The 24339-nt window shown below is 36.8% G+C and overlaps 1 protein-coding gene across 1 annotated transcript; it reads right to left on the reverse strand.

Moving 5' to 3' along the window:
• Positions 1 to 411: 411 nt before the first annotated feature.
• Positions 412 to 19655, reverse strand: LOC129745591 (GATOR complex protein MIOS). The gene is made up of 7 exons (XM_055738747.1): positions 19409 to 19655; positions 19164 to 19346; positions 18959 to 19099; positions 18780 to 18899; positions 16776 to 17782; positions 15821 to 16710; positions 412 to 831 (listed from the first exon to the last, which is right to left on the reverse strand). The coding sequence occupies exons 1-7, from the start codon at positions 19536 to 19538 to the stop codon at positions 729 to 731; spliced, it is 2574 nt and encodes an 857-aa protein (XP_055594722.1). The 5' UTR covers positions 19539 to 19655; the 3' UTR covers positions 412 to 728.
• Positions 19656 to 24339: the final 4684 nt, after the last annotated feature.

Here is a 24339-nt window from a genome sequence, read left to right on the forward strand (position 1 = left end):
TAAAAGCTACCTTTGTGTTCGTGAACCCTGCCAATTTGTGGACATTTTTTTTTTCTCCGTTCGACATTCTGAATGCCAACTCTCCCGGTTGCGACCATATCGGTTGAATTATTGCTGATTTACTGGTTAAGAGACATGTTTCATGCTGCTATAAAACCTAATTGGTCTCGCTCTGAAAACCCCCTGTGAAAGACAGCCAATCGAAACATCCTCAAAACAGAACTTGTCTCTTTCTCTCCAACGATCTCATCCACTCTTCGATGTGAGAAGCAAAACGGGGCGGAGCTACTCTCCCGCATTGATTTTTTTATTTTGGGGAAAAGAGAATGAAAAGGGAACTTCGAAGCTTTCTGAGAGCTTTATCGTAACTTTCATCTTAACATGTGATTTAAAATTAAAACTAGAACTAGCTTAAGCTGTACAAATCTTGGAAAGTTTATTCTTATAAAAACATTTGAAAAATTTTCTGAGTTCTGACACAATTACAATGGAAGATAGGAAAAAAATAATAAACCGTCGAGCACTTAATAAAGAGCAAAAACAACAGTTAGAACACAATATTAACGAATGAAACAAATTATCTGAGTTGACTGTTGGAACATAATCTTTCAAGCGTTCAAGCGGGGGCTTGTTGAACATAATCATCGTTCGTTGTTTGTCAATGGTTGGTAAAAAAAACAGACGTTCAATTAGAATAAGGTAGCCATCTCGTGGTGGTGCTGCTGGTATCATGAGGAGCTGGGTTCCTTTTCGCGTGGGAACTGCGGCATCGGGAGGTCCTTGGCGTAGCACTTGCAGCTGCAGGACGTGACCGGACATTCGGTGTTTTCGCTGGAATGGAAAATAGACAGGGAAAATGTTGGTTCCATATTTTAAGAAATATGAAGTAGGTTCATACTGTCATATATAGGTATATGCACAGTTTAAAATTGAAAAAAATGTCTCTTTATGAAAATGTAAAAACCATACTGAGGAATCAAATTCAGAGTTCTGAATTTGATTGATAATTTTGTTTCAGCTTCGAAAACCAATCAGACTTCAGATTCAGATAACAAATTCATATACAGATTTTTTATTGAGTACAGTTTCTTAATTCTGTCTGCTTACAAAAGTTTAGTTCATGGCCAAAATATCTTTTAAATATAATTCTGTTTTTCCATCTCATTTTTCTCAATGACCAGATAGTAACGAAATAAAATTGGCAATGCAATTGTAGTGATTTTGAAAGCGCACCTTGGTGAGGAAAACATAAATTCTTTATTTAATTAACTGTAAATTCATAAGAAGTTGAAACATGTAGATATGTTTATGATTTTAATTAAAGAAGTTTTTTAAAGAAAGCATTGAACAGTGCTTATCATCAAAGTTCAAAATGGCGACCAGTTGGTGTTTACATTTTTCAAAACAAAAACAAAACGTTACCCTACCACAATCTGTCTTAGGAAATACTCTATTCAAAACATATAACTCTGGATTTGCAAAAAGCTTCAAATTATGGGCACAGAGAACAGACGTACAAGCTAGCCCACGAAACTTGTGTAAAAATCCCAACACCCTTTTTGAAATAATTTTTGTTTTTTGGCTACAATTACGCCTTTTCGAAAACTGGGCACTTTAAAGTTGGTTTGTAACTCTTGAACGGCGCAATAGATGGCACTGTTTGCAGCCAGTTTCTAACGTATTTTTTTTCGGTGACAGCATTTGAAATTTTACACACTTTTTTAGCGGTTTTTTGTTCGAGCTTGTACGTCTGTTTTCTGTGTTATGGGTGGGACACCGAATTATTAACCACGTTTAATCTTTTTCGTTTTTATTATTTCAATCTATTTCTACTGGTAAAAAATCTTCCGACTAAACAGATTTATTTTGAAGTGTTGTCTTTTGTAAAAATTTTCGCCCAAACTGAAACAATTTTATCTGCAGTACACTTTGACAATCGATGTTGATATTATCATTTTTTTTACACATTCCCCAAATACAGTCTTTTAATCTTCCTATATTATAAGCCTTTAATTTTTCTTAATTATTAAAATTACAGAGTTACATAAATAAAACAATCGTGTACTGTCTACTGACGCTATAAAATGGTTAATTTTTTTTTCCAAATTATGTTAAATTTTAAATGAAGATAATCTACTTTGGCTTTCGTGATATGTTTTTGAAAAATAAAGTTAGATATTATATATTAACGCAAATGTATTCATACATATTCCGATTTCAGATTCAGATTTTAATATTTAGATTTCAAATCTCAGATTATAATTCAGATTTCAAATTCTGATTTCAGATTTAGATTTATGATTAAGATTTCATTTAGATTAATTTTTAGAATTCTATTCTGGTAATCAAATTTGGAGCATATCAGAATGGGGGGGGGCTCAATAGCGGCACGTTATCCAAACATACGGGAAAATTGTGCCAAGACCGAAAAATGTATATTCCTTTCCTTTCCCGAAAAAGTAGAAAAGACAATTTCCATTCATTTTTATGATACTAGGAATTATGTTAATAAATTTTCAAGAAAAACATCGAGATATTGAAAAAAAATGAAACTTCATAAGGAAAATGTTAATCGAGAAATAAAAAAATCTAGGATTCGAGTGAAAAAGTCCAAAATCTAGTATCGGTAATAATTCGACTAGACAAGACATCGAGAATTCAAAATTTTGATGAGTCGAGAATTCAAGAAGAGGAAGAAACATCAAGGATTCATGATAACAATTCAACATAACAAGAATTCGAGAATTAAAAAAAATTTAAAGTCTTGAATGCCATAGTAGTCAGTTCAAATTATTCAAATCGAAGCGACATAAAGTGTTGGAATTAAAAAGTCTAGACAACAAAAATTCAAAAGGAGGAGTAAGCTAAAGACACTAAAAAATCGCCGCAACTTCCGAGCATTCGGAGGTTTTTCCTACCTATAAGTTGCTTACCTAACTTCGATAATTTAAAGCTAACCATAGACTACACAAATGGCTTGTGCAAATTCGATGATTCCACGGTGATTGTTTGATTCTATGCTAACCCACACATGATACAAACATATTTCACGCGAACACAAACGATTGCTGGCGAACAACAACATTAAAGAACCCCTCCACCGCGGCTGGGGCTGAGTAAATTACCTGGATTTTGTACAAACAGCATCATACATCATGCCAGAGAGAGAGTTGTTTGTACAAAACATTTCGATCCCGACCGCTTAAGGGAGGGAAACGATGGAAACGATACACATTCATCAATCGAAAACGCTCACTGAAGAAGATAATAAAGCTGGCTTCAGATAGAATTGGAACAAAAGCAATTGCCTGTTTTTCAGTTATTTATTATCCCTCATCCGCATTAGAGTTTCATTTTGACACTATTGCAAGTTTGAAGGCTTGTAACTTTTTTCAGAAGCTTCAAAATACAAAAATTTCTTCGGGGATGAATTCAAAAGTTCTTTAATATTGCATCTTTACTTTTTTTATGGACGAACCCTGGAAGCCTGGACAAAAAACTCCCTTTTCCGACTTTGAGTGTCATTTTGACACTCCAAAAGTAAAATCTATTTAATTCGTTTGAATTATTTTGAACTTCTTACAAAACTTATATCAATAGAAACCTTGTAATGTCAGAAAAATATGTTTAGAACATTATATATAGCTAAAGCTTATAGTTTTCTCGTTATTCAGCATGATAGAAAAAAAATCCTAAAAAACATGCCTCAGGAAAAGTGCTGTAGTTCATATATTACACGTCCAAAAAATACTACTGACGCTATAAAATGGTTAATTTTTTTTTCCAAATTATGTTAAATTTTAAATGAAGATAATCTACTTTGGCTTTCGTGATATGTTTTTGAAAAATAAAGTTAGATATTATATATTAACGCAAATGTATTCATACATATTCCGATTTCAGATTCAGATTTTAATATTTAGATTTCAAATCTCAGATTATAATTCAGATTTCAAATTCTGATTTCAGATTTAGATTTATGATTAAGATTTCATTTAGATTAATTTTTAGAATTCTATTCTGGTAATCAAATTTGGAGCATATCAGAATGGGGGGGGGCTCAATAGCGGCACGTTATCCAAACATACGGGAAAATTGTGCCAAGACCGAAAAATGTATATTCCTTTCCTTTCCCGAAAAAGTAGAAAAGACAATTTCCATTCATTTTTATGATACTAGGAATTATGTTAATAAATTTTCAAGAAAAACATCGAGATATTGAAAAAAAATGAAACTTCATAAGGAAAATGTTAATCGAGAAATAAAAAAATCTAGGATTCGAGTGAAAAAGTCCAAAATCTAGTATCGGTAATAATTCGACTAGACAAGACATCGAGAATTCAAAATTTTGATGAGTCGAGAATTCAAGAAGAGGAAGAAACATCAAGGATTCATGATAACAATTCAACATAACAAGAATTCGAGAATTAAAAAAAATTTAAAGTCTTGAATGCCATAGTAGTCAGTTCAAATTATTCAAATCGAAGCGACATAAAGTGTTGGAATTAAAAAGTCTAGACAACAAAAATTCAAAAGGAGGAGTAAGCTAAAGACACTAAAAAATCGCCGCAACTTCCGAGCATTCGGAGGTTTTTCCTACCTATAAGTTGCTTACCTAACTTCGATAATTTAAAGCTAACCATAGACTACACAAATGGCTTGTGCAAATTCGATGATTCCACGGTGATTGTTTGATTCTATGCTAACCCACACATGATACAAACATATTTCACGCGAACACAAACGATTGCTGGCGAACAACAACATTAAAGAACCCCTCCACCGCGGCTGGGGCTGAGTAAATTACCTGGATTTTGTACAAACAGCATCATACATCATGCCAGAGAGAGAGTTGTTTGTACAAAACATTTCGATCCCGACCGCTTAAGGGAGGGAAACGATGGAAACGATACACATTCATCAATCGAAAACGCTCACTGAAGAAGATAATAAAGCTGGCTTCAGATAGAATTGGAACAAAAGCAATTGCCTGTTTTTCAGTTATTTATTATCCCTCATCCGCATTAGAGTTTCATTTTGACACTATTGCAAGTTTGAAGGCTTGTAACTTTTTTCAGAAGCTTCAAAATACAAAAATTTCTTCGGGGATGAATTCAAAAGTTCTTTAATATTGCATCTTTACTTTTTTTATGGACGAACCCTGGAAGCCTGGACAAAAAACTCCCTTTTCCGACTTTGAGTGTCATTTTGACACTCCAAAAGTAAAATCTATTTAATTCGTTTGAATTATTTTGAACTTCTTACAAAACTTATATCAATAGAAACCTTGTAATGTCAGAAAAATATGTTTAGAACATTATATATAGCTAAAGCTTATAGTTTTCTCGTTATTCAGCATGATAGAAAAAAAATCCTAAAAAACATGCCTCAGGAAAAGTGCTGTAGTTCATATATTACACGTCCAAAAAATATTTGCTTTATGCATATGAAAGCTGAAGTTAATGTCTACATCATGAAGCCAAGAAATATTTTTTTAATTTTTTTTAATGAAATTTTTACAAAAAGTTAAAAAAGTGGCCTGAAAAACCTACTTTTTATTCGATTGCTAGTAAAAACTGTTTGAGCGGTGGTAGAGCTTTCGTAAAAATATCATTACAAATTTTATTCTAATTCTGACATTTTGTTGTCTTTAGATTTTTGATGCAACAAAAATTGAATTTACTGGAATTTTTCAAAGTTGACTACTTTGCGCGATTTTTTTACAAATTGAAATTTCATTTGTTTTTGTGGTCCAGTTTGTTTGGACCAATAAAAAGTATATTCATTGGAAAGCACATTTAATCTACATTCTAGTGAGGTGCAACAATTCACGCTGTGAGATTTCACAAAAATATGAAAATTATAAACGTAAAATCATTCCTGAATTTCTAGAACCACAAGCAGCACGTCCAGCAAAACGTGTTTGTTTGCTCTCCGAGTAGGTACGGTGGTCGGTGGGTGGTGATTCGGGCAGAGAGCAAAGCCGACAGACGAAATAATGATGCGTGTCGTGACAAGCAAACGTGAACTACTATCAATAGAAAATTTCCAACCAAGAAACGTACGACACGCATCAATCTTCCATAAGTTGATATTATGTTTCAAATACCATACATATATATTGGTCAAAATTTCATAACTATTTTTGACCCTGTGCTTACACGGCTCTGCCGATTGAGGTTAAGCGCAATGTCATACCTTTTGATCTACCTATCTTGGCTGTACTTGAGGTTCGATTTTCGCTCTTTGACAGGCGATTGACACGAAATTATTACGACACATTCAACAAGGCATAACTTTTTTACCATTGGGTAAAAATCAACCAAATTTTGCACACTTTCTCATTGATGTGAATTGTTTACATGCTGTCAAACTCGAAGTCGTGTTTTTCGATTCAACGAAAATGGACGTGAACCACAAAAAAATTTTTTGAGAGTGTACCACAAGTATAACTCCGATTTTCTACAAACGGCGAAAAAATTGATTTCCAAAGTTAAAGTGATTCTTTAAATCAATCGCGACACAATATTGTAGAGATAATATTACTAAGTGCCCGTTGAAACAAAAATTCAAAGTTAAAAGTGCTCCACAGATCGAAAACTTAATCCGAAAGTTTTTGGGCTATCACGAGGAGTGACAGTACTGGTGGTTCGGCAAGATGGCGACCAAATTGCCACCAAAAACTGTCACTAGGGTACCGAATGGTCCGGCGACTAGATCCCAAGGATTGGAGAATAGATCTACGGGAGCCAGGGCAAAGAAAACCACCACACCAGGCATAGGATTAACAACCAAGTCTATTTACCTGGAAGCTGGCGACGCAGACAAACCTTTTCCGTCTCATAAAGTTGAGGTGAGAAAAATTCTGTTTTTGTTCGGCATAAAGAACTACAGCAGCTTCAACAAACTGGGCAAATTTCGATTTAAAATTGAAACAAACCCAACAACATCTCCCGAAAATCAAAAAAAAATTACCTCTCTGAACATAATCTCCGTATCTGCGCTTCCCCTACCGCACAGAACAGAATCTGTTTCGTGAAAGGTGTCCCCATTAGCTTCGGAATTGATGAGCTGCTGAAGTACACAGAAGCGGAGTCAAAGATCATTAAAATAGAGAGGATCAAACGTAAAGCAGGAGAAGATTTAGTTGATACCACAAATCTTAAAATCACCGTTGAAGGTTCGGTGGTTCCTAGATGCATCCAAATATATGGATGTAACTTCCGGAGCGAACTATATATATTCCCGGTACGCCAGTGCAAACAATGCTGGCGTTTCGGACACGAAAAAGAAAAATGTACATCGACTGCCAGATGTCTGAATTGCGCGGAAAGAGGCCACGAATCCGATTCCTGTACAAAACCGACCAATTGTGCAAATTGCTCCCGCAATCATCCAGCTAATCATAAAAATTGCCCGGAAATGACAAAAAGGATGGAAATTTTAAGACTCATGAAGAACAAACAGATCCCCTACCAAGACGCAAGACAAGAAATTCTCACCACTACTAACCGTTTTGCTATTCTAGGTGACCTTGGCGAGGAAGAGGATGATCAAATTGTGATCTCCAATCACACTTCTCTCCGAACAAATCGAAACCTCCGCAGAATATCGGCCAGGGAAAGCATCCGTATGAACCAAGAAACTCCAGTGCTCTTCACTCAATCGGAGAACTCGATCAGAATCAGATATTTTGAACACTCGTTCCAGGCAAATCCGTACAGTCCGACAGAGTTCGAAAGGTTTATGGAAAAACTGAGAAGATTCCTAATGAAGGAATTGAGATGCTACAACTGGATCTCTCCGCTACAATCCATCCACAGCAAGATTCTGCATGGGATCAAAGGAACCAGCAACCCAGTTCAGACAGACATTCTCCTAATCGAAGTCGCTGACGAAATAAACAAGGTCATGAACTACTTACAAAAATCCCAAGAAAACATCAGAATCGACAGCTACAGCAGTGGAGTGTAAGGCATTTACGATCTTGCTGCAGAACACTCGCAGTATACGTCCAATGGAATCGAAGGCAGAACTTTACAAGTTTCTGTATGAGAAAAACATTGATGAAGCTCTGTTGCATGAAACGTGGCTTAAACCAGAAGAACTATTCCAAATTAAAGGATTCAACGTCTTTACCAAATGTAGATCGACAGGATATGGAGGAGTAACCATTATACTAGCAGACGACTTTATAGGAGATGAAGTTACATTAGACGACGTAGGGCCAATAGAAGTTATCGCGGTTAAAATAAGTCACGGCACAGATCCGATTACTTTAGTCTCAGTCTACATCCCTCCAAACTCCGAACTCACTTGCTGCCAAAACATTCCTAAATTAATAGCTTCTATCGAAAGAATTTCAGGCGAAAAAATAGTAGGAGGGGACTTCAACGCGCACCACCAGTTCTGGGATACGGCCGCTACCCAATGCGCGAGAGAGTAGGCACTCTTTACTGAAATTTCAAAATTATCCTTGGTACTGCTAAATGAGGGTAGCCACTGCACCATCACCACTAAAACGAAGTGCGGTGCTAGACTTAACGTTAGCATCACCGACAGGAGAATAGGATGGGAAGTAGAGGGCCAAGCGGTAACGAACGACCATCTAACGATCCTGATCAAAGTTAACACCCAGAACACGAGAGTTTTGCAAACGGCAGCAAAAATCAACGTAGAAAAAGCCATCAGCATTGTTTATCAAATCAGACCCCAATACATCTACGATCCAACTGAAATGATCTCAATTCTTCACGAAAGCATCCAACAAGCAACTTTCATCGTTAAAAACAAAAAAAACTGGTTAAAAAGGGGGTGGAATGAAGACATCCAGAAGGCATACGACCAAAAACGAACAGACTTGAGGACCTTCAACCGAAGCCGGAACCAGGAAAATTACCTGGAACTTCAGAGATCTCGAGCAATATTCAAAAGAATTTACAGAAAAGCGAAAAGGCAGTACAACAGAGAAGTCACCGAAACCATCGATGAGTCTACCCCAGCGAGGCAATTGTGGAATATTGTTCGTGGGGTAGACACAGCACTAACAAGCTCGGATACGCAGAAAACAAGAATGTCCAAAGAACTATCCAACAAGTTTATGAACCTGCTGTTCGGAGATAAAGAAGAGAGCAATCTCCAGAAGTCACACGTACTCTTACACACCTCGAAGGATATGAGATGGCTATCTCTGAAAGCAAACTCTATCAAGTACTAAGAAAGAAAAGAAACCATTCTAGCCCGGGAGAAGATAAGGTAACATACAGCCTACTAAAAGGCTCGATGCCTAGATATACAAAACAAAATATTTGAAATGTTGAATACCATCTTTGTAAACGAAGAAATTCCAGAAAACTGGAGAACGGTAATTGTCAAACCAATTCTCAGAACGAACACGAACCCGCTTCTTGAATCATCGTCCGATAGCCCTGATGGATACCTTGCTCTAATTGATTAATGGCGCCATCAAGAATAGATTAGATGAAGTCCTCGAAATCGAGAAAGTCCTACCAAATCTTTCGTTTGGATTCCGAAGCAATTGTTCAGCCGTTACGTGCGTCAATTATCTGATAAATTCGATAAAGGAAGCCCAAACTTTGGGTCTTCATTCCATAGCGGTCTTCATAGACATATCTAAAGCATTCGATTCGGTTCATCTCCACACACTGATGAACTCCCTGGTTAGGTACAATATCCCAAACAAATTAATATCTTGGATTTTCCATTATTTACACCACCGAACTATGTCACTAGAATGGAATGAGGAAAAAATACAAATGAATGTTAGTAATGGTTTACCCCAAGGATGCCCTCTTTCCCCCACACTATTTAATGTGTACACCTCCGAACTTCACGATAAGATCAGAGGAGCAGAAATCACCCAATTCGCCGATGACTTTACGGTGCTCGTGAAAGGCAAAGACCTAGCGGACATGACTAGAAAATTGAACAAGACGCTAGATGAACTGAACACAGCCTTAAAAAACCTAACCCTGCATCTAAGTGCCAGAAAAAGTGCAGCCCTCATTTTTGGCCCAAGACGCACGAACCATGTCAACATCCATATTAATCGAGTTAGAATCGAGAAAAATAATACACACCGATACCTGGGATACGTTATCGATAAGAGCATAACCCACCGAAAGCACATTGAACACGTAACAATTCAGGCAGCAAAAAAGATTAACTTGATAAAGATGTTGAGCAGGAAAAACAGCGGAGCAAACAGAGAAACCTTGATCAAGGTCGGTAACGCGATTATCAGGAGCCGATGAAGCAGCAGTTCAAGCCACATCCGAGACTCAATCTGACTTTTCCGCATTGGTACTAGGGGACGTCCTTATAAAAGCGAAATCGAAAATCATCCAGGACTGGGACCAAGCCTACAAAGAAGAATCAGTAGTTAAAGGAAGATTCCATTATAAATTCTGCCAAAACGTTTCTACTAATATTTGGTTCAAAGGACTGTTCCTCAACTCCGAAGAAATAAGACTACTTAACAGAATCCGCTCGGTTTTTTAATATATGCCGACCGCACTGCTTGACCCCCAACTTAAGCAGCTCCGAACGACGCCCCTGAGTTGCTAAAACACCCGGTTAGGCCGGAATACACCAGGCAACCCACGGCCCACATCTCCATTGTTGTGGTTCGTCTACAAGCTCCCGGTCAACATTCACCGCAGCGTGGTTGGCCCGTAGCAGCTGAATAAAGTCAACGCAGCCCGGTTTCCTACCGGTTGGAATTGGAACCAAAGTGGAAGGCTTCTCCAGAAAAAACGAAGCGATGGCCATCGAAAACTTCGGACGGAAAACCCCGGTGATGGCAGAAATGGCAAGTTGAATAAAATGGTAAAACCGTAAAAAAAGGGAATAAACTACCCTGGTTTGAGGTGGGCCGCCGGCCGCACTCCCAGACCATTGGTATCCTCAAGCTCGTAGGACGAGCTACCAATGCGTCGTACTACTTGGCGGGTAGAAACAAAGGGCCGTATTTGGCATTATATTTCTCTGCGGCGTTTGATAGTTTGGTGTTTCGCTTATACACCAATTGGCCAACTTCGAATGGCTTGGCATTCAGACGATGACGGAGATTATATCTCTGTTTTCCCGATTCATGGGCTTTCTTCAGATTAGTCTGAACAAGCTCGTATATTTTAGAGAATAATTCTTTTTGATGATTGATTCTTTGCTCGAAATTGGTTTGGTCAGCAATATTGACCCAGCGATGGTCAGACCCTTTTGTAAAGGCCTCGTGGCCATAAACTATAAAGAACGGAGTCAGTTCGGTCGATGAATGTCGGGTCGTATTCAGCACGGTTTCAATTTCGGAAAGTTTACTGTCCCAGAGTCTCTAATCTTCTCGGACATAAGTTCGGATTGCGGCATTGATTGTCCTATTCACCCTCTCAACCGGATTCGCCTGAGAGTGGTATCTAGAGTTCAACCAATGCCTCACTCCGAACTTTCCAAGAAAATCCTTGAACTGTTTGGATAGAAAAACGGACGCGTTGTCTGAAATAAGTGTCTCCGGCGTGGGATAGCGGAAGAACCATTGGTCTCTGAGGTAAGTACTAAGTGAAGTAATATCCATTTTTCGCACCGGGATTAGCATACACCACTTACTGAATAGGTCAGTGGCCACCAGTATGTGCCGGTTCCTCTTCTTGCTTCGAGGAAGTGGCCCGATATAATCGACCGCGATGATTTGCCAAGGGTGAGTGTAAGTTTCTGGTCCCCCATGGTGGGCACGACAGGAACCGGGGCAGGTTTGGTTCCTTGCAGATGGTACAAGCTTTGATATATTCTCTAATTTCTTTAGACATCTTTGGCCAATAATATTTCAACTTTACCTTTGCCATAGTTTTGTCGGTTCCTAGATGCATTGATTCATCGTGACATTCTTTACGAATCGAAGCGCGTTTTTCCGGAGAGATGACTAATTTCCATTCAAACCGATGATCGTAGGGGAGGTTTGGGGTGGACACAAATTTGTATAGAAGTCCATCCTTCACCTGGAAATCTACGTATTCGTCCGGCTGATTCTCTTAACCTTCTTCCTCAGGTCGTCATACCACGTTGAGACCGTTTCGGCTGACACTGCAGCAACACACCTTGATAACGCATCGGCAACCACGTTGTCTTTGCCTTTCCGGTGCTTGATGGTTATGTCGTATTGCTGCAGAGCCAAGCTCCAACAACTGCAACGTGATGAGGTCTTCCATTTGGTTCGAAGGATATGGGTCAGAGCAGACGAATCCGTGACCAAGGTGAAGTGTGATCCTTCTATGTACCCACGAAAAGCTTCGATGGACAAGAGAGCAGCCAGAGTTTCTTTTTCACAAGCATGGTAATTCCTTTGAGGAGTACTTAGCTTGTGCGAAAAATAAGCTATGACCCTCTCCTGGCCATTTAGGCTTTGCGTCAGTACGCCAGCGACGGCTACGTCACTGGCATCGGTTTGAATGGTAAATTCCTTATCAAAGTCAGGGCTAACGAGTATGGGTGATGTAATAAGCTTTTCTTTTATTGAACAGAAGGCCTCTTCCGCCTGGTCAGACCAGGTTATGGTTTTCCCTTTTGTTTTCAATAAGTCCGTCAACGGGGCTGTAGTCCCGCTGAAATCTTCGATGAAACGGCGATAATAGTTAGCCATTCCTAGGAACCTGCGCAATTTGGTGACGGTTATTGGACGTTCGTACTCAACGATGGGTCGGATTTTTTCTGGGTTTGCGCGCAAACCATCAATCGATAGTAGGTATCCTGGAATGGTAACTCGTTTACACCGAAGTGAGATTTGTCCAGGTTAATGGAGAGATTGGCCCTTCTAAGTCTTTTGGCTATCTCGGCTAATAATTGCAGATGGTGTTCCAATGTCTCACTAACTACAACTATGTCGTCGAGATAGACAAAGACAAACGGTTCCAAACAACATTGATCAACAACATTGAAATAAAACAAGATATACGGCAAGATGGGCTGTCATTGGCTTTAGCCGTCACCACCAGGGTGACAGAAACAACAACAAAAAAATGGAGGTGAACCAACGCGAGTCAAGAGAATAAATTCTTTCCAAACACCTGGAGTTTCCTGACCTGTCGCATCGGAAGTTGGGAAAAATGTTGAACATTCACCATTCAACCATCTCCAGTGTGTTGAAGCGGTTCCAGGAGCGGTTGACGTTAGACCACGGCAAAGGAGCTGGAAGAAAACCAGGACCAAAGAACAAAAAGACGGAGTGAAAGGTGAAGCGGATGATTAAAGCAAATCTCAAGCCCTTGATTTGGCTACAAAGATCGGCATGTCACAAAGACACGTCCAGAATGCTAAGAAGAGAGCTGGACTACATACATACAAGCTACAGAACATCTCAAATCGCGAAGAGCGGCAACAATCGACGGCTAAAACTCGGACACGGAAGCCATATGAGAAAATGCTGACAAAATGTGGCTGCTGTGTGATGGACGACGAAACTTATATAAAAGCCGATTTTAAGCAAATTCCTGGATTGGAGTTTTAACGGCCAGAGCTCGATGTGGACGTCGAAGTTCGCCTACAAATATCTTTTTTGGCAGGCAATCTGCTCTTCGAACTGAGGACTGAGCCTTTCGTGACAAAGGGCACAGTAAATGGCGAGATCTAAAAATCTGAGTGCCTCGAGAAGCTCCTTTTGCCGTTCTTGCAGCAGCACGATGAAGCTCCGCTATTTTGGCCAGATTTGGCGTCATGCCACTATTCTAAAAGTGTCCTGGAGCGGTATGAGGCCAATTCTGTCCATTTTGTTCCAAAGGACATGAACCCGCCAAACTGTCCGGAGCTGCGCCCGGTGTAGCAGTACTGGGCAATAATGAAGCGGGAACTGCGGAAGAGCAAGAAGACAGTCAAAGACGAGAAGGACATGTTAAGAAAATGGAAAAAAAAACTGAGAAACTGGTATCACTGGACACTGTTAAGACTTTGATGGAGAGCATCAAGCGAAGATACAGTTGCGTTCAAAAAAGAATGAAATCGCTTGAAGCTGCGCACCCACTTCCAACTTTGACAAGCTGCCATTTCTCTCTCGGTTGATATTTTTTTAGGAAAATTTCACACAATCTAGTTCAACTATCCAACTAACGCTCTACAAAATTTGAAGTCTTAACAATGACGGGAAACAAAGATACAGCTGTTCTCGTAAAAAAGGGAAATCTGGAATTCCTTCACTAAATTTGCTGTATCTTTGACAATTTTTATTGAGAAATCTTGAAATTTGGTACAAAGATGTGAAAATGTTTGATCTAATACCAGGCCAAGTTTCGTCAAAATCGATGAACGTAATCAAAAATGGTGCCGGGTAGAAAATGAAGTTCATAATCGCCCAGCAGACGATTTCATTCTTTTTTGGACGGATGTTTGTATGGATAACATCTTAATCCCTGTGTTTCTGTTTTTTTCTTCCACAAAATCAAAATTCATCAAAAAGAATGTTGTAAATTGATAGGAACTTCATTCGTGCTTTGTTTAGAAATAGAAATTGTTCCTGTAGAGCTGGTACTTAAACACAAGAGCGAATAGAATATTCGCTTCAATTGTTTGTTAAATTTGTTTATCGGTATAATTAGCAGGTCATTTCTTAAACTCTGTTCTTCTTATTTTGAACTCTGTTGGAAAAATTTTCTTCCGAAACACAGCACAAATGAAGTTTTAATCAATTCATAACGTTCTTTGAGATAATTTTTGATTTTGAGAAAGAAAAAACCAAGAACACAGGGATTAAGATGTTACCCATACAAACATCCGTCCAGAAAAGAATGAAATCGCCTGCTGGGCGATTATGAACCTCATTTTCTACCCGCACCATTTTTGATTACGTTCATCGATTTTGACGAAACTTAGCCTGGTATTAGATCAAACATTTTCACATCTTTGTACCAAATTTCAAGATTTCTCAATAAAAATTGTCAAAGATACAGCAAATTTAGTGAAGGAATTCCAGACTTCCCTTTTTTACGGGAACAGCTGTATCTTTGTTTCCCGTCATTGTTAAGACTTCAAATTTTGTAGAGCGTTAGTTGGATAGTTGAACTAGATTGTGTGAAATTTTCATAAAAAAATATCAACCGAGAGAGAAATGGCAGCTTGTCAAAGTTGGAAGTGGGTGCGCAGCTTCAAGCGATTTCATTCTTTTTTGAACGCAACTGTACTTCCAATTTGACTAATAATTGTTTCAATCTACAATGTTGACCCATAATTGTGGTTTTGAAAAACGTTGATTGTTGCGGGTAATTATGTTATTTTTTAACAAAATTGAAAATAAAAACATATTTGAAATCAAAGAGAATGTATTTAATGACTGAATTCATGCAAAGTTTGATATTTGGTAAACTAACACCTTAATAAACGAACATTTTGTGGTTAAAGGATACGTTAGTCGACTAATGATTGTGGGGGGACTGTATTCAGTCTCTTATGTTACTAAATAATCAATAAAATACTATGCGTTCATTACTTCTGACCATGAAGTTAATGTTTTTTACGCTTTGCTTCGGATGTCTAGCATTAACAAAGTGAGACGATAACCTTTGGGTGTTAAATGTCAATTTTTGAGTACCAACTTCACGTTTGTTGACAAAGTCTAAATCAACTTAGCCATTTTCCCTTTTTGATTCTGAAAATCCTTTCCTTCAGAACAAAAAACTAAACGTGCAAAAACTCCTAAAAATATTGCGGAAATCGTATAGAAAATGTATTTTATTTGTGTGTGACATCACTGTGTTCACATCATATCATTATTATATAAAAAATCTTTCCATGTAAAAAAAACGATCAACTTTTTTAAACCTACCTGAACCACTCGGCCAGATGCTCTGTGTGACCTCCATGCCTGCAGGTCTGGCACCAGGAAAACCACTTGGAGAATGGTTTCGTCTGCCAACCGACCTGCCCTTGAGCTGCGTGAGCCGGCGAAATGGCACCCATGGTGGTACCCATATGCAGCAGACAAAGTGCACACCGGGGCAACGGCTTTCGACAGTTGGGACACGACGATAGCTTGTGCATAACCGTTTGACTGTTTCGGTGCCGCGCATCTTCCTGCAGCGCCATCGAAACGTTCTTTCCGCAAAAATTGCACAACAGGAACACCGAACGTGAGTTTTGTGGTGGCGAACGGATGCGACCCAGGTTAATATCTAACTGGGCCCGCTGCTCCCACAAACCCCAAATGTCGAGGAGGTCTCGGTATGTCGATATCCAATATTGAACACGATAATCAGTGAGCAAATCTGAGGTGAGGAATCTGGCTGCAATTAATGCTACGGTTTGGACGTCTTCGGTTCTGTCCAGGTGACTTTGGAGCAGCTTGATACCGTCGTTAGTGGCTCCGGTTAGGAGTAGACCGTTGAGGTCGCCCATTTCGATGCAGTTGGCCACCATCCCCTTAATGTATTCGGCGAGCTTCAAGTCGGAGAGGAAGTTGCAAGCAAAGGCCATCCGATCGCAAAGGGATATTTGCGTTTCATTGGTAACGGTTTCGAACCCATCCTTTTCGTGCGCTAGGAACGAGAACATGCACCTTAGGTACGGGTCATCGATCTGGGTGCGGGCAGCTCCACATTGTTTGCGCCAGAGCCCAGTTTTCTCGGCGCTGAACCCGGACAGAGCGATGGCTGCCACACGCAACAGTGATCTTGGGTCGGACGTTTGTTCCGCACCTCGACCCAGTATTTCGATTGCCTGTTCGGGGAAACATTTTTTTACAATTAATTTAGAGTTTATAATAAAAAAAAATGGAGTCTTACCTGCTTAATGCGAAAATGGAAGCAAGCAATGAGAGCTGCTCTGGTGAATTCCTTATTCGCACACAGCTCGTCAATGAAGGCATGGAAAGATAATTCTTTGTTTCTGTCAAAAGTCCATCCACACAGCAGCTGAGCAGTGTCACGATGCTCGCTAAGATAGACTTCTAGTCCACTGTCGATGCTAAAATCTAGCCACTTCAACGTGATCTTATTCGATCTGGACATCGCGGGACCTTCCGGGGTAGCACAAACGCCCAATATAGTGTTCAATCCCAGCTTACAATCCTCCTTGATCATATGACTTAGCAAACGCCAAACTCCTCGCAAATTTGCACTGACACCGGTTAAATCACCATTTCGATGTATGTCTGCAGCCAGGCCATAGTTAGACATTGCTCGCTTCTGTATGATTTCGGCGACATCTTCCTCCAAGCTATTAATTCCACAATCCCACTGGGTAAGGGAATCTGTAGTCGGCGAAGAAGGTGGTGAAGGCGAGGTAAACTGTCTCAATTCGTTCCCATTGTTACCGAACAGATTATTGTTGTTGTCCCAGGAAATGGCCACACGCTGCGGGATCTGAAAGTCACATATGGTACCAGTTCCTGACAGCGCCAACATTCGTTCCAAATCGTACGGGTGCCAGGACAAGTAACTCATTGTTGGCACCCGGCCTCCGGTTTGAGCCTGCTGGAATGGGGACACATATCGCTTTATGGAATGTGGCTCACCGCCATCCATTTCCGTACCCGGCCAGTGCAAATCGATAAGGTTAATCAGGGGAGAATCTCGCTGCAGCGTTGTCAGCACTGAGCTTCTTGTCGGACACCACGACAAGTGGGTGATGTTACTTTGCATCTGAATTTGCGAGATGGCCTTATCCAGGGATCGTAAATCCCACAAATTGATTACGTTGTCCACGTAACTCGCTAGATAACGACCGTTTGGGGCGATGCACAAACCATTGACTGTACGAGCGTTTGCCACTGTTACGATGGCAGGATTTTCTAAAAAAAAGTGGAATATAAGTATTAAGTTTGAAATGAGGATTTATACCGTGACCGGCCCTTATTCTGCGCAGTCCCAAACTCTGCGCATTTTCATATTCAAACAGAAATATTTCAAGATGTGATGAACAAAATATCCATGAAACAAGCTGAATCTCTTCAAAATGCTTCCCATTATTTTGAAATCTGATGAATTGTTCGCGAGAAATGAAGAAAATCAAAATAAATGAAGGAAGCAAACGTTGAAAAATGGCCGCTGTTAGCAGTACAGCTTAAGTGTTAGGAAAACAATAAGATCAAATGAAACAGTGTTAAACATAATTTTCTCATTGCAAATACCTTTACGTGAAAGATAAAATCATCCTAAGCATAACTGCTTAAAAATTTGAGAAAAAAAAATGTTTTTTTCAAATCAAAACAATGATGATAATGACATTATAGTCTGCACTGCACACCAACGAAACAAGTTAATTTGACCAGATCTGGCGAAGAATACGATCGGTCGGTCAACCAATATTTGGTAAGCAAGCTGTAGTGTAAGAAATAGTGAAAGAAAGCGTCACTTAAGCATCAAAGATCCAAGGCTTGAATTGGCCCTATTTCATAATTTGCAATACCTTACTAAGCGTAAAATATGCTTTTTGATACAATTTAATTAAATTAAATATTTGTCTTACCAGTACGGAATGGTATATTGGTTTTATTTGGGTGCGCAGAATATGGGACATATGCGCAGAATTAGGAACAAATAAAAAATAGTGCGCAAAATAAGGGCCACTTGCATTTTTTCCAAATGTTGTAAATAATCCTCATTTGTGCTCCAAAATTGAGCTCTCATTATTTTTGCCGTTAAGTATGTTAGTTAGCCCAACTGTACACGAAATTTTGAGGAAATTCATTGAAAGGTATTTTTTTCATAATTTAAAACATTTCAAAAATCCTTAACTGCGCAGAATCAGGGCCGTTTACGGTATAAATGTTTCGTCCAACAACTTACGCCTGAAATCCATCATCTTAATGTACTTGTGGCTCATGCCAGCAATCATCACCTGTGGGAAAGTTCTATCCCAACAAATCGAATGAGCCGTCTCAGAGAGACCGATCAATTGAAGTATCGCTGAAACAAATGAAAAAAATATTTACTTTGTATTCAGGAGACTGACAAAAGTTCCTTACAACTTTGATTCGGAACACCCCGTTCCGTGTCCCAAATGGTGATGCAATGATCCGACCGGTTCCTATCGTGACCCATGGCTATCAGGTTTGGTTCCAGCTCGCTCCAAGCGATGCAGGTGCAGTGCCGGGAAACTCTTGGAGCTAGAAGTAAAAAAAATCAACAGAATAACTAAACCCTCATCTTCCAGAACCATCTGCAACTTACTAAACTCAACATTATTTTCGGTCGCAAAATTACACAGAGCAACCTTCCCATTCGGCAGCCCAGCTGCAAACAGTATTTCTCCATTGGAATGGTACGAAGGAGCAACCGACCGGATGAACTGGTACCGGGTCTCAAATGCAATCAATGTGGCTGTCGTGTTTTTGGATATTTCCAGATTGATGTCTGCAAAACGATTTTTAATCACTTAGCACAAGCAAAATCAAAAAGACAAACAAAAACCTTACTTGTGTTGACCCCATGATCGATGATGTCCTGGTTTTTAACCTGATAAAGGTTGATCTCGGAACTGGCAGCGGTCAGGAACCGGTCCGGGTACTTTGGGAACCAGTGCAGCTCTACGACGGTTTGACTCATTGTGGAAAAGCACGATTTTACATCACTTTACAACCACGAATTTAAAGATTTTACGAACATTTCGACGAAAAACAACACAAAAACGCGACCCGCACTGATAAGAATGAACTCTATTTGTTTTTGTTTACCTGCCAAAACACGCGTGTCTGGCTGCACGGCGATTGAATAAAATTCATATTTGAGGAATCTTGGAAAAGCGATTCACTCAAAAATGAGTAAAAACTACTCATAACGTTGTGTTCATTCGACACGCTCAGTAAAAAAAACCTTTTAAGCAGGGTTACTGATAATCGCTTCGTTTGCTTCAAAATTTCCAATCGTTACCGATGCAACCACAGTAACGACGCTGTTTTGCATTACTCGCGAAGGAATCTAAACATGCATCAGAAAAGCGCCGTCTTAGTGAACTATGTACGATGATTTTTCGTTCTGTTTATGTTGCCTAGCGTTCCTTGCTGATTTTCTCCTCCCGATTTTCAGTCATTGTTTACTCCAGCAACCATTCACTTCGCAACAGAATCAATTCGTTAGCTAGTTGATTCGGCGCGAGTTGATGACGATGTTGTTCATTCATGGTCTGGGCATGACCTTCAAGGAAGAATGCTACTAGGGATCAATTCCCGGGATAAAAACTAAGACCCATTTTTGATAAATAATTAACGTAACTTGAGAGGAAAATAAGCCAATATTGGCATAGATTTGGTTTTTGGGCACCTCTTGCGTTCCTCGAACTAAATCGCTTTGCTTCATGAAGCGTTCGCGGCGAAGCATGATCGTCAGCGAGTCGAGTAGATGTCGAAGAATTCGACGCCGTCCACGCGCAATGTATTCATTGGTAGCGAATGATGATTGTTTGATGGTTACCGATAGTTACTCAGAAAATAACTGATCACTAAAGAGGGGAAAAAATAACAAACTAGGTATGCGTCGTTCGATGCTGAAAAGCATCGTTTGTAAAGAAAGTAAACTTTCTATGTTGTGGGGTAAAATCGTTGGTGACTAGGATGGGAGTTAAAACTCATTCTGAGCGAAGATCAGTAACCCTGCTTTTAAGGGATTAATTTGTTAAACTTATAAAAAATTAAAATCTAAAGGCACTTTACGCCGAGTGATTCGTAAAATCTTCAATTTAAAAAAAAAAAAAAAAACAATCAAAATTTTAATGGTGAAGAGTGATGAGTCCTTTCATTGAATTTTGTTAAAAATATTATAAAAAAAATTAATTCACATTTTAAGTTCAATCTATGAATCTACAAAATTCTAATCTTGATCGGACAAAACATTTATTTTAAAAGTTTTTGATTTTATTTCTTCATGAATGTATTTGTTAATATTTAACAATCAATAACTACCATTGAAAATATCAAAAATGCCAATATAAAAAAGAGCAGAACAGCTGAACCCATAAAAATGACAACGATAAAACACATTACTGAAATGAATGAATAAACAATAACAAATAAACCGACAAAAAAGGCAAACGATGAAAAAATAACGAAAAACACAAAAATATTATGAAAAAGACAAATTTCATAAAATATTAAAAAAAAGTAAAAAAAATTAAAATAATAATAAAATTTAAAAAAATTGAATGAAGAAATAAAAACGACGAAAAAGCCAAATCGAAAACAAAAATTGAGAAAATTTAAAATGCATATTGTAATCTAAGTCTTTTTGTCATTTTGTAATTTTATTTTTCATATTTGTCATTATTGCTTTTCTTTTAAAATATTGTCATATTCGTTGTTCCTGAAATATCAAAAATTTTTGAACTTTATGGAATTTTAAAAATGTTTGTCATTATTGTCATTTTTGTCATTTTTGTTATATTTGTCATTCTTGTCATTTTTGTCATTTTTGTCATTTTTGTCATTTTTGTCATTTTTGTCATTTTTGTCATTTTTTTCATTTTTGTCATTTTTGTCATTTTTGTCATTTTTGTCATTTTTGTCATTTTTGTCATTTTTGTCATTTTTGTCATTTTTGTCATTTTTGTCATTTTTGTCATTTTTGTCATTTTTGTCATTTTTGTCATTTTTGTCATTTTTGTCATTTTTGTCATTTTTGTCATTTTTGTCATTTTTGTCATTTTTGTCATTTTTGTCATTTTTGTCATTTTTGTCATTTTTGTCATTTTTGTCATTTTTGTCATTTTTGTCATTTTTGTCATTTTTGTCATTTTTGTCATTTTTGTCATTTTTGTCATTTTTGTCATTTTTGTCATTTTTGTCATTTTTGTCATTTTTGTCATTTTTGTCATTTTTGTCATTTTTGTCATTTTTGTCATTTTTGTCATTTTTGTCATTTTTGTCATTTTTGTCATTTTTGTCATTTTTGTCATTTTTGTCATTTTTGTCATTTTTGTCATTTTTGTCATTTTTGTCATTTTTGTCATTTTTGTCATTTTTGTCATTTTTGTCATTTTTGTCATTTTTGTCATTTTTGTCATTTTTGTCATTTTTGTCATTTTTGTCATTTTTGTCATTTTTGTCATTTTTGTCATTTTTGTCATTTTTGTCATTTTTGTCATTTTTGTCATTTTTGTCATTTTTGTCATTTTTGTCATTTTTGTCATTTTTGTCATTTTTGTCATTTTTGTCATTTTTGTCATTTTTGTCATTTTTGTCATTTTTCTCATTTTTGTCATTTCTGTCATTTCTGTCATTTCTGTCATTTTTGTCATTTTTGTCATTTTTGTCATTTTTGTCATTTTTGTCATTTTTGTCATTTTTGTCATTTTTGTCATTTTTGTCATTTTTGTCATTTTTGTCATTTTTGTCATTTTTGTCATTTTTGTCATTTTTGTCATTTTTGTCATTTTTGTCATTTTTGTCATTTTTGTCATTTTTGTCATTTTTGTCATTTTTGTCATTTTTGTCATTTTTGTCATTTTTGTCATTTTGTCATTTTTGTCATTTTTGTCATTTTTGTCATTTTTGTCATTTTTGTCATTTTTGTCATTTTTGTCATTTTTGTCATTTTTGTCATTTTTGTCATTTTGTCATTTTTGTCATTTTTGTCATTTTTGTCATTTTTGTCATTTTTGTCATTTTTGTCATTTTTGTCATTTTTGTCATTTTTGTCATTTTTGTCATTTTTGTCATTTTTGTCATTTTTGTCATTTTTGTCATTTTTGTCATTTTTGTCATTTTTGTCATTTTTGTCATTTTTGTCATTTTTGTCATTTTTGTCATTTTGTCATTTTTGTCATTTTTGTCATTTTTGTCATTTTTGTCATTTTTGTCATTTTTGTCATTTTTGTCATTTTTGTCATTTTTGTCATTTTTGTCATTTTTGTCATTTTTGTCATTTTTGTCATTTTTGTCATTTTTGTCATTTTTGTCATTTTTGTCATTTTGTCATTTTTGTCATTTTTGTCATTTTTGTCATTTTTGTCATTTTTGTCATTTTTGTCATTTTTGTCATTTTTGTCATTTTTGTCATTTTTGTCATTTTTGTCATTTTTGTCATTTTTGTCATTTTTGTCATTTTGTCATTTTTGTCATTTTTGTCATTTTTGTCATTTTTGTCATTTTGTCATTTTTGTCATTTTTGTCATTTTTGTCATTTTTGTCATTTTTGTCATTTTTGTCATTTTTGTCATTTTTGTCATTTTTGTCATTTTTGTCATTTTTGTCATTTTTGTCATTTTTGTCATTTTTGTCATTTTTGTCATTTTTGTCATTTTTGTCATTTTTGTCATTTTTGTCATTTTTGTCATTTTTGTCATTTTTGTCATTTTTGTCATTTTGTCATTTTTGTCATTTTTGTCATTTTTGTCATTTTTGTCATTTTTGTCATTTTTGTCATTTTTGTCATTTTTGTCATTTTTGTCATTTTTGTCATTTTTGTCATTTTTGTCATTTTTGTCATTTTTGTCATTTTGTCATTTTTGTCATTTTTGTCATTTTTGTCATTTTTGTCATTTTTGTCATTTTTGTCATTTTTGTCATTTTTGTCATTTTTGTCATTTTTGTCATTTTTGTCATTTTTGTCATTTTTGTCATTTTTGTCATTTTTGTCATTTTTGTCATTTTTGTCATTTTTGTCATTTTTGTCATTTTTGTCATTTTTCTCATTTTTGTCATTTCTGTCATTTCTGTCATTTCTGTCATTTTTGTCATTTTTGTCATTTTTGTCATTTTTGTCATTTTTGTCATTTTTGTCATTTTTGTCATTTTTGTCATTTTTGTCATTTTTGTCATTTTTGTCATTTTTGTCATTTTTGTCATTTTTGTCATTTTTGTCATTTTTGTCATTTTTGTCATTTTTGTCATTTTTGTCATTTTTGTCATTTTTGTCATTTTTGTCATTTTTGTCATTTTTGTCATTTTTGTCATTTTTGTCATTTTTGTCATTTTTGTCATTTTTGTCATTTTTGTCATTTTTGTCATTTTTGTCATTTTTGTCATTTTTGTCATTTTTGTCATTTTTGTCATTTTTGTCATTTTTGTCATTTTTGTCATTTTTGTCATTTTTGTCATTTTTGTCATTTTTGTCATTTTTGTCATTTTTGTCATTTTTGTCATTTTTGTCATTTTTGTCATTTTTGTCATTTTTGTCATTTTTGTCATTTTTGTCATTTTTGTCATTTTTGTCATTTTTGTCATTTTTGTCATTTTTGTCATTTTTGTCATTTTTGTCATTTTTGTCATTTTTGTCATTTTTGTCATTTTTGTCATTTTGTCATTTTTGTCATTTTTGTCATTTTTGTCATTTTTGTCATTTTTGTCATTTTTGTCATTTTTGTCATTTTTGTCATTTTTGTCATTTTTGTCATTTTTGTCATTTTTGTCATTTT

Source organism: Uranotaenia lowii, chromosome 2, assembly GCF_029784155.1.
Source record: "Uranotaenia lowii strain MFRU-FL chromosome 2, ASM2978415v1, whole genome shotgun sequence".
In the NCBI taxonomy this organism is placed as follows: domain Eukaryota; kingdom Metazoa; phylum Arthropoda; class Insecta; order Diptera; family Culicidae; genus Uranotaenia; species Uranotaenia lowii.